The sequence below is a fragment of the Macrobrachium rosenbergii genome, chromosome 10 (assembly GCF_040412425.1).
Source record: "Macrobrachium rosenbergii isolate ZJJX-2024 chromosome 10, ASM4041242v1, whole genome shotgun sequence".
Classification (NCBI taxonomy): domain Eukaryota; kingdom Metazoa; phylum Arthropoda; class Malacostraca; order Decapoda; family Palaemonidae; genus Macrobrachium; species Macrobrachium rosenbergii.
In genome coordinates this window covers 66,826,876-66,842,206 of record NC_089750.1, presented here as the reverse complement: position 1 = coordinate 66,842,206, position 15,331 = coordinate 66,826,876, and the positions used below count along the sequence as shown (strand labels likewise).

General features: G+C 33.9%; 1 protein-coding gene across 14 annotated transcripts in view; it reads right to left on the bottom strand.

Moving 5' to 3' along the window:
* The window catches only part of LOC136842758 (protein C-ets-1-like), a 419,972-nt gene that overhangs the window by 253,641 nt on the left and 151,000 nt on the right, over positions 1-15,331 (bottom strand). Inside the window, exons 1-2 of one of the 14 annotated variants that reach the window (XM_067110545.1) lie at positions 11,114-11,183; positions 7,004-7,944 (exon numbers count right to left, since the gene is read on the bottom strand). The exons of 10 other annotated variants lie outside the window; for them this stretch is intronic. In XM_067110545.1, the coding sequence (XP_066966646.1) occupies positions 7,004-7,163 (160 nt within the window). In that variant the 5' untranslated portion in view covers positions 7,164-7,944; positions 11,114-11,183. Of the gene's footprint in view, positions 1-7,003; positions 8,015-11,113; positions 11,184-15,331 lie in introns of those variants that run through there. 3 more of the 14 variants (XM_067110544.1, XM_067110542.1, XM_067110543.1) reach the window with 3 other exon arrangements.

Sequence of the window (15,331 nt, the reverse complement as noted above, 5' to 3'; positions counted from 1 at the left end):
TTTTAGGCTGTTCTACGATCGCTAAAACCAATTTCTTTCACATTTCCCCTTTACACTTCAGATATTACTTCTCCTCTGAAAAACCATCACAGGTTCGCAAGGACCTCGGGATAAGAAAGTTTTTTTTTTTTTTGGGGGGGGGGAGGGGCGCCCGAATGCACTATGACATACTTTATCAATATATTTACCAGAATTAACAAATTACAATATGGTTACAATGCCGTAAACGAACAAAAATAAATAAAACTGGATTTCAGGAAACAAATTCCATATCGTAGGAAATGATAATGCGTTAAAAATCCGCTCAACTTTCAGCGCTGTATCGCTGATAAAAATTCCGAGCACCATACGTACAAGTTCCTTTATTTCAAAATCTTGCATAAGTTACAGCAATGTTAAATGGAACTAGTGCAGGAACAGACACACAGCAGCACAGAATAAGACAGATACGCGTCATCAATAAACATACAGTTAAAATTAATATAGAAGGTAACTATACAAAAAATGTTCAAATGCGCACAAAAGCTCACGAATGGGCTACCACAAAGTCCGAGTACCGTATATAGCTGTCAAAAATTGATCGAATTTATTGGAGGCAATCTTCGTTCTCCTTCCTATGTCAAGCACAAACGCTTGTAAAAGATGTAAGCCGAAAAATTTTTCTCAACATATGTACATATAATAAAAGGTGTTCAAAGAGGGAAGAAGTCATCCTGTTAGCGTTAACGAAATTGCAAAATTCCTCCTGAATTATTTCAGTAAAATTCCCGGGAAACTTCATTTATTTTAGCAATCTTGACAGCCAGCATACAACGTACGATACATAAAATGATGCTACTAAGTAAATGGAACAGGTAGGCTACTGTGAATATTTTTTATATTAGCCTTAAGAAATCAGGCTTAGATTTAGTGGTATAGAATTAAGTCACTGATGGAGAAAGGTATAGGTAGAAAGTTGGGTAAAGGGGGATAAAAAGAAAACATAAAATTATTTTGTTTAAACAGAATTGCTATTTTGATGTGTACTTTAAAAAGGCACCTCCCTTTATATACGCAAAGCTACTCACTGCGACATCGTGTATTATAACATCCGTCTGACATGTAAAACTAGAAGCCCACAGAAAAATAATAAGTACTAAGCGAAAACAATGGTAAAACCTAAGCAAAAAGAAATAAAACATTCAGACGCAGTGCGAACAAACAAACTAAGCAAAAGTCGTTAAAAAAAAGGGGGGCTAAATAAAATTAGAGAAAGAATACACTACAACGGAGAGAGAATCTAAATACTCCCTCAGAGTTTGCGGAACAAATATTGACGGGAGGCTTCTCCGGAGCAGTTTCCAATCGCTTAAGTGTGACTACTTACATATTGGGCGTTACGGTACCATCTCGTGGATTCAATACTCACCTGGAAAACAAAGACATACCGTTAATCAAACTAAATCTGTGTCAGAGAGAGAGAGAGAGAGAGAGAGAGAGAGAGAGAGAGAGAGAGAGAGAGAGAGAGAGAGAGAGAGAGAGTTTTACAAGCAATATCCTTATATGGAATTATTCAAGAAAGAACATCCTAGAGAACAAAGAGCAACATTCGTAAATCAAAACAAGAATGCCTGTAATGTCGATCATATTTTTTGGTGATGAGAAAAATTTAAACTTGTAAAAACTGTATATGTATACATATCAAAATATATATATATATATATATAATATATATATATATATATATATATATATATATATATATATATATATATATATATATATATATATATAAATAATTCAGAAACGCCTTGTTCAGATTAATTTGTGAAGGTTTATATCCATACAAATATATGTACTAACATATATTAAACATAATATTATGCATAAAACAGAGTAGGGAGGCGCACGTGGTTATTACATAAAATGAAACATGCGTCTTATCTTATGAAACAACTTCCAAAACAGATAATGTCCCTTCCCTATCTGAAAATAACTCTTCCCTGGGACACGGCTACTACCTGGAAAAGTATACAGTGGATGTCTATAATACACAGAAACGCCTAAAAAGGAGAATTACGTTAAATTTAACACACACACACAAACATCACACATACACGGATATATATACATTTATATATATATATATATATATATATATATATATATATATATATATATATATATATATATATATATATATATATATATATATATATATATATACATACATGCATACATAACATAATTATATATATAAATGTATGTATGTATGTACGTATATGCAAGAAATGGCTTACTATTATAGAATGGTTTAACAGACCAATGACTGAGGGATAAAGAGTCATGGAAGGTGATGAGAACATCGTCCCTAAACGAAAGAGGGTATATTTCAATTTTCAACCATAATGCTTAAAATATTCAGCAAACTCGTTGAAACTTCGGAAATCAATATACACATACTGTTACATAGATAATCAGAGAGAGAGAGAGAGAGAGAGAGAGAGAGAGAGAGAGAGAGAGAGAGAGAGAGAGAGAGAGAGACCTTCAATTAAAGTACAGGGAGGATACTGTAGTCTATCCTATACCCATTTCAGTTTTCCCTTAAGCCCGTTTTCTACACACTGATAGGTGGGAGGGGTAACTCCTTGTTATGCTGCCTTTTAATCTCTAACACGCGATCACGAGGCGTGAAGTCGTAAAAATGTGTTCATTAATAACCTGCTACTTGAAGGAAGCGATAATAGTTGCCCCACGTTCAATAAGAATTTAACCCACTAAACTTCAATGGCTTCATTGGGGACGTGAAATGAGAGGGACACAAAAAATCGTATAAAGATTTATACATTTCAAACAAAATGTCCATGATGAAACCTAGTGGACAGGGTGCAGTCCCAAAAGTCCGACGGTAAATAACTTTTTATATTAATAAATTACTATTCGACTCAAGTTTTGGAGGATGATGGATTGTATTAACGTCTAAATCTAAATTTAAAGGCTAAAAAGATTCGAATGGCATTTAATAAATATGGATAAAAATAGCGGAAAGGCAGAAAAGCCTTATGAATTATGATAAGGCTGGATAAACTACCTATTTTTCAATTCACAACATAATTTGAAAAAGCAACTACACTAAGTCACGCAGTAAACTTCGATTTATAGATTTATGCAATCTGGCATCGCACTGAATGATATAACGAAGTGATGTACATTTCAAGATGGAAAAAATAAAATATAAAAAAAAAAACTTTCGTAAGCTAGTCAAGACTCATCCAATCTAAAACACTTGAAAAAATCCAAACACAAACGTGATTATCTCCCCTCTCCCCGGAAAAAAAAGTTAGTCAAACACAGAAGGGATATTGAATTACCAACGCAACTTCTGCCGATGATCGCGGAAAAGAGGCAATTTTATCCACCGCCGGGGAGAGATGGCAGCGGAAAGTGGCAGCCGAAGAAAGTCGGAGCGACGGAGGTTCGTCAATCCAATCATCTAGAAGATTTTCCATTAACCGAACGAACAAAACATGATCGCAGTTCCGCCTCGGGTCATCTGTCGCTCGACTACAAAAGACTGACAAATACGAGATTCTCAGGTGGTCGGTGAGAAATATAATATAAGCGCGTCCATTAAGTTGATGATATCGACGCCTAATCAGATTAATGCCCCACGCGCGTTATCTGGGATTATTATTATTATTATTATTATTATTATTATTATTATTATTATTATTATTATTATTATTATTACTGCTAATCGCCTAATGAAAAGTATTATCAGTTGTCCTGTAGGTGTAAGTGTTGTTTTATTTTTAAATGTACTTACATACAAAGACACTAATATACCGTTTATGCAGAAATAGACGATAAACCAGTGAGATCAAATGAAAAGTATGTTATTATTATTATTATTATTATTATTATTATTATTAAAAACGTCTTTTACAAGTAAATACTCGTTTCATTTTTAAGTGTGTTCACATACATAGAGAGTGAAATACTGTTTACACAGAAATATACAAGATCAAACATTAAGATTAAATAAAAAGTAATACCAATCGTCGTGTGCGTGTAAATGTCCATTTTACTTTTACACACATTTTACACACAGACACACATATATATATATATATATATATATATATATATATATATATATATATATATATATATATATATATATATATATATATATATATATATATATATATACACGGCTGAAATAGCTCTTCCTTGGGTGAGTCGGTAGAGTTGTGGCCTAGCACTCGCTAGGCCCGAGTTCGACTCTCCGGCCGGCTAATGAAGAGTTAGAGGAATTTATTTCTGGTGATAGAAATTCATTTCTCGCTATAGTGTGGTTCGGATTCCACAATAAGCTGTAGGTCCCGTTGTTAAGTAACCAATTGGTTCTTGGCCGCGTTAAATAAGTAAGTCTAATCCTTCGGGCCAGCCCTAGGAGAGCTGTTAATCAGCTCAGAGGTCTGGTAAAACTAACGTATACTTAACTTCAACGACTGAAATATTTTCTGTTAAAATATATTGATATATTTATATAAACATATATATATATATATATATATATATATATATATATATATATATATATATATATATATATATATATATATATATATAATATATATTTAATATACATATATAATAAATATAATATATACGAAGTCATACTCGATAAGATAATAAAAACTGAATGTGCTTCTACAGTAGATTCTATTCTGAACTGAAAGTTGCAAACTTCTGTAAATATTTTCGAAGATACAAGTAACAATTTGAAACTTATGCTACATTAAAAACGAAGACTAGCGAATGAAGAGTAATATCAAGTGATGATGTAATAACCATACAAGCATATAACTGAAGACATGTCAAACTAATAAAATACATATAAAAAAAAAAGCGATCCACATACAAATGACACTTGACTATCAGCTCAAAAGACTTCAAGTTTTATTCGATTATACGCTCCTTCCTTTGGACGGGGCAGTTGCTCTGGGGCCGATTTAAAACTCTACGATAAAATATCGCTTAACAGGAAAAAACTACTCTAACATCAACGTAAACCTAAGGCTGCTTTCACCCTCGTTAAGTCAAGATCTCTACTTGACACGAGAAAATCGAACGCATGAATAAGTGATTAGCTTGTGAGACACGTATGTATGTATATATATTATCACACATTACCACAGGCGAAAAATAAGAGACGGGGTGTAGGTCCTGACCGGTTTCGACTTTATTTCCAAGCCTTCGTCAATGGCTTGGAAATCAAGTAGAAACCGGTCAGGACCTATTTTCCACCTGTGGTATTGTGTGATACATGAATCACGTACAAATGTGATAATAATCACCGTATATACATTATATATACACATATTTATACATATATACGAGTATACATATATATGTGTATATATATATATATATATATATATATATATATATATATATATATATATATATATATATATATATATATACAATGCAGGTGTGCATGTGTTTTTAATTCCACATGCACCTACATTACTTCGTTTATTGCGAAGTGACTAAAGATACCACTTTAGTCCAGAGCAAGATTCGAAATTAACTTTAACCCCTACAAAAGAAAAAAAAATAACTAAGAGAAACAGCTTTTCCCATAAGAAAAAACAACTGACTAGGAGGCACAAACTACTTCATTTTAAAATATTCGAAGCTATACACCACAGCCAACCGCCCACCCACGAGGCCTGAAAAGGAATATTGAGTAACATTTTCTCTTCCGGTCCTTCTATACGTACTGATATCTGCGTATCTGCGGCGTGTACCAGGAAGGGATTTCGATGAGACTGCGTTCATGATACCGAAGCGGATAAGAAAGGAAAGAAAAAAGCAAGAGGTGTTCTCAAGCCTCACGTCTTGCACGCTCTGCCCAGCCTTTTCTAGCTCTTCTTTTCTCTCTTCCTGAATTGTAAACTCTTTTCACCAACCTACTGTCTTCCAGTCATTCCACATGACCGAACCATCTCAAAATCCCACCAAAGTGAACAAAAACCTTCCGTAACCTCTTCTAAATGAACACAATATTCTTTGGAAGCTGTGGGCTTGTTCCATATGAACAAGGTTAATCTTTTGAATAATAATAATAATAATAATAATAATAATAATAATAATAATAATAATAATAAAATACAAAACCCACATTTATGTAAAGTACTGTATTTACAAATAATAAAATGAATTCCAGGAGCTTTCGAGAGCCTGCTCAGCTCCCTTCTTCAGCTAAAAACTGGAATTCATTTTATTATTTGTAAATACAGTACTTTACATAAATGTGGATTTTGTATTTTATAAACATATTCACGGGATTGTGAAGAAGATTTGCAATAATAATAATAATAATAACAAAAACTATATAAATACAAGAACGGAAGACATCAGGTTGCTGAAAAGTTTACAATTCGGAAATGTTTGGCGGAAGGTAGAGAGGAAGACCTAGAAATTGACGGACAGAGCGTGAAATAGGTATTGCAAAAGACAGGCCTTCATGTCCAGGAAGCGCAAGAGCGCGTGCAAAATGGAGGGTAATAGTTCAGTAAGCGCAGGGCGGGCGGCAAATGTTGAGACGATGTGGCTTAATTTTTTCCTGTTGAGTAAACGGATTAATGTTATATATATATATATATATATATATATATATATATATATATATATATATATATATATATATATATATATATGATTATAATCACTTTTGTACGTGATTCATTTATCACACATTACCACAGGTGAAAAATAAGAGACGGGGTGTAGGTCCTGATTGGTTCTGACTTTTATTTCCAAGCCTTCGTCAATGGCTTGGAAATAAAGTCGAAACCGGTCACCTGTAATGTGTGATATATATATATATATATATATATATATATATATATATATATATATATATATATATATATATATATATATACATGGAGCACATGTGTGTGTAAGAATAAATGACATCTTCAACAGCCGGATAAACTCCAAAACTTACTTGTGTTATTGAGGACTCTGTGCACATCCCTCAGGACGCTTTTAAACTCGAAGAAGTGGTCACTGGACTTCACTTTGATGGTCTTAATGACCGGGGAGAAGGTGGCCACAGGCGCGGTCACCACAGCCCTGCTGCCCACGCTCAGATTCATCACAGACATGGTCACAACTTGGTCACAAACAGTTCGCAAAAAGTTCCTTCTTATTTAAGCGACTTGGTGAAATATCTACGAGAGAGTCCACTTAAGTCTTTCTCGTATATGAGGACAGACGAAGGAGAAAGTTCACTTGAGTCTTTCTCGTATATAAGGACAGAAGAAGGAGAAAGTTCACTTGAGTCTTTCTTGTATATGAGAACAGAAGGAGAAAGTTCACTTGAGTCTTTCTTGTATATGAGAACAGAAGGAGAAAGTTCACTTAAGTCTTTCTTGTATATGAGAACAGAAGAAGGAGAACTTGAGTCTTTCTTTGTATATGAGGACAGAAGGAGGAGAAAGTCCACTTAAGTCTTTCTTTGTATATGAGGACAGAAGACGGAGAAAGTCCACTCAAGTCCTTCTCGTATATGAGGACAGAAGGAGAAAGTCCACTTATGTCTGTCTTGCGTATAACAGAGGGAGGCCTATTATTTGGTGATGATTTCCAGGCCTAAAACGCACTTGATCCAAGACCACTGGGCTTCACCTCAAGGTTACCTCAGTTCACAACAAATGTCTTTTCAGAATAAATAAAATCTCCTTAAGGTCTATGTCCTCTTGGCAAAGCTTGTTCAGAAGTTCACTTAGCTCTTAAGACTCTGATCTATACTTATGAAAAGTCCAATAGGGATTACTTTATTTTCATTAACTCTAAAGTCCAGTCAGGCCTATTTGTTGTCTACTAAGACCACAAGACAATCCACGAACTCATATTTAGTGTTCTTTCAGGTTTTTGTACACCTGCCTATGGAACAATAATATCGTACAGTGAGTTCTTTTATTACCGTGACAGTGCATTGTCTCTTTCGTTAAATCTGAAAGATGTAATTTCACATAAACTAACAAGAATTGGATACTAAACTGATCACCATAAATAGATAAACAAATAAATAAATAACTAAATATCGATAAATATTAATAAACACATAAATAAACTTTATACATTAGTCAAAAAATTTTTAGTCATACAAGAATCGAACCGAGTGAAATCTACTTCTGCCCTTAACTTAGCTAAGGTTGATGCGTAAACATTAAGAAAATACGAGATGAAATTCCTGCCATAATCCTTTTCAGGTTCTTGTATCAGAGGGGAAGGTGAGACGTTAACAATGACATGTGAGAAATGGATATATAACAATTAACAAGATCTATAACCAGAATAACGGAAAGAATGATGTCGAGAACACGATTAAAAAAAAACAAAAACAAAAGGGCAACTTAAAAAAACGTGAAAGAAGGACACTCGAACCACGGAAACAAAAGCGGAGAATGAACCGCGCACTCTGGGAAAAGGAATCGTGATGCAAGGTAAGTGGTAAAGAAAGCTCAGGCGTTAAATCACCGAGAATAGAAACAAAGTCTGCTTTGGGAAAATGGGACGACAATTATGATGATACAAATGAAAGAGCATGCGAAAGCAGCAGGGTACAGGTAATGAAAAAAAAGAAAAAAGAAAAATGAAGGTGTAAGTGAATTGTAAGTGAATAAAAGAGTAAGCACTAAAGACGCAATGAAAGAATAGCTATAAATTACTAACGTTATGCAGTTCATTACTAATGTTATGCTACTGACGCATTCAGTTTTGTGAACTGATTCAACTGACAATGGTCTAGATTCAACTGACAATGATCCAGATTCAACTGGCCCAGATTCAACTGATAATGGTCCAGATTCTACTGAAAATGATCTAGATTCAACTGAAAATCATCCAGATTCAACAGAAAATGGTCCAGATTCAACTAAAAGTGATCCAGATTCAACTGAAAATGGTCCAGTACAGTCGAGTTTCGGAAAATCTGAAGGTGCAAATGAGTCGTGTTTCGGAAAATCTGAAGGTGTAAATATGTAAGAATCAAAATGAAGACGCGAAACACATGGAGGAAATTGTGCAGAACTGTATATATAGTTTTGGTGTCTATACATTCTGATTCATGGTAAAGATGTTTTTTTTTCCCCGTGGAGATATTTACATAGCACAGATTTCTGCAAACAACGAAATTCATGTTTCAAAAAAAATCTACTTGTAGAGTACAGAGCTGAATTTGTTTACTCTTCCCATATTTCCAACCCTGATGGAATTCTGCGCACTCCGCGAAGGATCTTATTTATACAAATTTGTAGTGTACACAAGTGTGAAGAAGCATCTGGGATTAGGACAGAGCAACCCCCCATCCCGCTAAAGAGAGGGGGTGGGGGGGGGATGAATAAGAGTATTCTAGAAAAAAAGGTTCGGCTCACATGACTGCACCACGAGACACCTAACCCAGAAAATAAGTTGGATAATGGAACTCAAGTCAGCGAAACAAATAAGCCCATGTTATGGCGTAAGGTCGAGCAACATCATGGAGAATTTTTACAGGAAAAAGATACCATTTCGAATGAAGGAAGGAAACGAGGAGAATGTGAAAAAATCTGTGGGATTAGTGAAAGCCCAATTACAGTTACAAAAATGACAGGTGAACGAAAACGAAGGTCACAGAAAAAGTGACAACTCATTGAAAGATATGATAGTGTAGTAATTCTGAATATAGGAAACAGCTAAGCAGGAGCATCTGTAATATAAAGGGGGAAGCAGAGATGATGAAGAGAATTAAAATGGAATATTAAAAGGATGCATTTTGAGGAAAATTTATTATTAATTATAGTTACATGTGCTGACGAATGTGTCCTCTGATTTGTTTTGATAATAACTATTTAAGGAGTTCTGAAACACACTGTGAAATACGAATCCTTCATTGCTTACGACCTAACTCAAGCAAATAATACTAAAATATTTATACAAATATTTAAAATTAATAAATAAAATGAAAATTAATACAGAATACACGGATGTATGGGATATCCTGAATGTACTATTCGGGCTTTCAACAATGTATTTAGTTGTTTGCATCAACAACAACAACTACCAAAACACTAATAATAATAATAATAATAATAACAATAATAATAATAATAATAATAATAATAACACAAGATGCCCATAATACTTCATACAAGCGCAAGGCATATCCTGTAAGCACAAACGGCCTCCTTTTTTATTTTCTTTCTTTAATAATACATTGGAAATGCCATTTGCGCTGTGCATCCGACCCACGGGTTTCCCCCAAATCCCTAATTTCCAGGGACTAGGGAGGCCCAAGAAATAGCATATAACACCATTTCCTTCCATATTTCTGGAGGACAAAATCGAATTTGTGCCATAAGGAGGAAATTCCCCCATAAGTCATATTGACCTCAGAACTGTCACACAAAAAAAAGGTTGTATTTTCGTCTAGCACAATACATTGCATCAATCTCGAATGGCTTACGGTGTCATAAACATGGCGCGCTGTTCGTAAATATGGACTGAATAGTATATATTACAGTATTTTCCATTGTGCAGGGTGGCTTTTCTTTCCTACACTGCTAACGGTCATTATGGAACACCAGAAGATTAATTATAGTTCCTACGAAACAGATAAATCACAGATATTATTTAGTGAACCTGAGGTCACCTTTCCTGAAATCACATGTACCCAAGTCCAGTCACGCTGGGCGTGTCGTCTTTAGCCTGAATCACCTCTTCACAGAACCTCTGGAGCAATTCCAGCGGTATTTGACAACCCCAGATCACTTCACTGGTTCTAATGAACATTTCCAACCCCTCAGAAACCCCAGTTCCAATGGAAACCGAATCACTCGAATGAGGCCAACCCCATATGACGTCACGGCGTCAATTCCACCAAGAAAACAACACAGTACACAGCAGCTCAGGAGTCTATGCATTACTCATCAGAGATCGGCCCACAAATCACGGTGTCTAACGAGAACCTAAGGTTCGTTTTGGCACCAGATGATGATTGGCAGATGCAAAGTTAACATCCATTTAGCTCGAAATGGTTTTCGAACCGAATCACTTCGACTGAAGGAATTACTTATGGACGAAAGAAGGTGCCAGCGAAGCACGTCATACTGTCACAGGCGTCAAAGAGCCACTAGACAAACGAACGCACGAACACGTGGCACTGTGTTCTTTCAGGGATATACAAACGCACATACTCACAAATACATAATACACGTGAACGCACATATGAACACACACGGTACTTTAATTATGTATACGCATTATTAGGAACTTTATATATAAATAATCATTAACACTTATCGATATATATATATATATATATATATATATATATATATATATATATATATATATATATATATATATACATAACCAAACTCCAATCTACCAATAGGAAAAATCGTTCGATATCTGGCCCTATGATTAAAAATGCCATTCAAAACTATAGCTTATTTCAGCTACATGTAAAACACTACATAAAACAATAGATACACATAGTTAAAAATGTTCAGAACTTAGATCTCAAAGAGTGAGCTTTCGACCAATCAGAAGAGACGTTACATTATCTACCCTCCACCAATGAGAGAGAAGAACCGTGCACTGGTGACAAGGCTGGCGAACCTGAGTTGATTTTGGGGAATGGAACAAATCACGAGAAAACCTCCATTTTTATCATTACTCAAGGGAGCATACATGATGGGAAAAAAATAAAGGAAAGCAAATAGTAATCGAATTTGAATAAACAATAAGCAAACTTTATCTTATTTTTCGAGTGTTGAGAAATAAAACGTCTCCATCGAAAACAAAATTATCAGCCTAGAGCGGAAATGGCTGTGTACGAAACCGAGAGAGAGAGAGAGAGAGAGAGAGAGAGAGAGAGAGAGAGAGAGAGAGAGAGAGAGAGAGAGAGAGAGAGAGAGAGAGCTGTGTAATGCTTAGACCAAAGAAAACCCGAGAAAATGAAAAGTCACACTTCTAGGATAAACATGTACGAAACGAGTCAAAAGACAAAAATGGAAAACCTACGGTAAAAATGTCCGAAACCGTGTTTTTAACGTTCAGAAGTTTCGAAGTATCAAAATATCAAGATAAGGCGAACACCACTGTAATACAAAGGAATAACTACTAGAATTTTGTATTATATATCCTCTTGTTTCTCCATGTCAGTCCTTGTATGTATAATACTATTAATTACATTTACATGCAATGATTTCGAATGTACATTCCTTTTCAGACAATAAGAGCGAAATTTAAAACTATCTTAGGGGCCTAAATGATAACAAACACACACACGCGCATTAAAGAATATCTATTTACAGTACTGTTTATTCCAAGTCCACATTTTGACAAGTTGCCTCTTAAGGATCAGTAACCTTGACAACTATGAAAAAATATATATCACCCTAATTCTTCACAAGCCCAAAATACTACACGAAAACATACATAAAATAAATGTTTAAAAATGACATACGATGCATAATCTATCTGAGGACATCGTGAAAAAACGTCAACAGCAAGAAGCCTTTCCATAATGGTGTATGTTTGCCTAGGCAAACGTACATGTAACTATTTGCAGTCTTTCCCAAGAAGTGCCTGTATTATAAATTATATATGGTGCTAAAGGGACGAAGAGATTCAAAAGAATGGAAACCCAATAGAAACGGTTCACAACTACTCATTAAATTCCATTTTTTTTTACTTCAAAAAAGGCTTTAGGTTATTATATCACCGGTGGCCGCAGTAGTGCATCCAAACGACTTGAGGTGTATATCACCAAAGGCCTCTGTGTATTACCAAAATGGCTTTAGGTATACTACACCAAAAGCTACCAAAGGCCACTGCGTATCACAAAAAAGGTTTTAGGTGTATTTCACGAAAGATCAGGTGTGTATGTATGCATGTATAAAATACACACATACATATGCCTATATATATATATATATATATATATATATATATATATATATATATATATATGTGTGTGTGTGTGTGTGTGTGTGTGTGTGTGTGTGTGTGTGTGTGTGTGTATGAAATTTTTATCACACCGTGATTTGTATATAATCATGAAGCTACAAATGTTGTTTAATGTCCAATTCACGCTACTTCGGGAATATCCCCGATGGGGAATTATCACCGAAGGGGAATTTTATAAATTGATCAGTACCGCCGGGTCCCGATCCTTCGACACGATACTTTCCAACTCCGGTCGACGCTCAGTGGTTTGACCGTCGACTGAAGTTGTTGGAGAGTATCGTGTAGAGGGATCGAGACCCGGCGGTACTGATTCATTTATCACTTATAAAATTCCCCTTCGGTGATTATTCCCCATCGGGGATATTCTAGAAGTAGCGTGAATTGGATATTAAACAACATTTGTAGCTTCATGATTATATATATATATATATATATATATATATATATATATATATATATATATATATATATATATATATGTATGTATATATATATATATGTATGTATATATATATATATATATATATATATATATATATATATATATATATATATATAAACACAACACGCACATGTGAAACGAGAAAAGCTACTTTCACCCTAAACCAGCAAAACAGCATTCTGGCAACATAAGGCCTCCAGTTCATATCACCAAAAGCGTTCGGTGTACTATGGCAACAATGACTTCCGTAAGCTTGTACAATTCGTGATAGGATTTTTCACTAAAACACGTGCACTGTGTCATAGCGGGGGGGGGGGACTAGACCCCTAACCATACAAGAGTTAATCGCGTTCGGCTTGGATGGCACGCATTATCTGGACAATGGTGAATACATGAAAACCAAGTGTTTCCGGAGTGATAAAAATTCATTTGTTTTATTTTATTTTTTTTGTTCTAACCAATGACTGAGTTTTCATCGTCAAGGGTAAGCGTTGGCTTTCAAAGTAAAGCAAATGACAGTTTTATAATAATAAAAATCAACATAAAAAATGATCTATAACAATCTTATACCATACCACCACATCAATAACCATCTATATAAAAAAACACCACTTGCAACTACGGCTCTTTTTATTCATTACGAAAGGTCAGGAGTCACTGTAGGACATAATAAGATATATTTGTACGAAGGCTCCGCCACTCTTGGGATGGGAAACCCTCCTTCAAGAAGTGTAAACAGGAAAAATTACTCAAAGGGGGATGGCTGTAGGCGGGGCAATGTTACAAACATGATGAAATACTCTTGCTAAAAGAAATGAAAGCCCTAGATTTCATAAACAAACTTTTTAAAAATCTAGATTTCATATATTAAAAAAAAATTATTATACACACACTCAAAACAACTACATTTCACAAAAAAACTAGACAAAACTAATTTCATAAACTAAAAAACCTAGATTTCATAAACTAATAAAACTAGATTTCATAAACTAAAAAAACTAGATTTCATAAACAACTAAAAACCTAGATTTCATAAACAAAGTAAAAACCTACATTTCTTAAACAACCTCAAAAAACTAGATTTCATAAACAAACTAAAAAAACCTAGATTTCTTAAACTAAAAAACCTAATTTCATAAACGAACTAAAAACAAAACCAATTTCATACACAAACTAAAAAAAAACTAGATATCACAAACTAAAAAAAATAAATTCACAAACAAACTGAAAAACCTAGATTTCTTACGCTAAAAAACCTAGAATTCATAAACAAACTGAACAAACCTAACTTCATAAACACACCAAAAAACCTAGATTTCATAAACAAACTAAAAAAAAATTTCATAAACGAACTAAAAAACCTAATTTCATAAACAACCAAAAAAACAGATTTCATATACAAACTACAAAAACCTAGATTTCATTAACAAACTAAAAAACTAGATTTCATAAACTAAAAACTAATTTCATAAACAAACTAAAAAAAACTATATTTCATAAACAAACTTACAAAAAACTAGATATAAACAATTTAAAAAACCTAGATATAAACAAACTAAAAAACTAATTTCATAAACAAGCTAAAAAAAAACTAGAATTCATAAACAAACTAAACAAACCTACATTTCATGAACAAACTAAACAAACCTACATTTCATGAACAAACTAAAAAAACTAATTTCATAAACAAACTAAAAAGCGTAGATTTCATAAACAAACTAAAAAACCTAGATTTCATAAACAAAACAAAAAAAAATTTCATAAACAAACTAAAAAAAAACAATTTCATGAACAAACTAAAAACTAGATTTCATAAACAAATTAAAAGAAAACTAATTTCATAAACAAAAAACTAATTTCATAAACAAACTA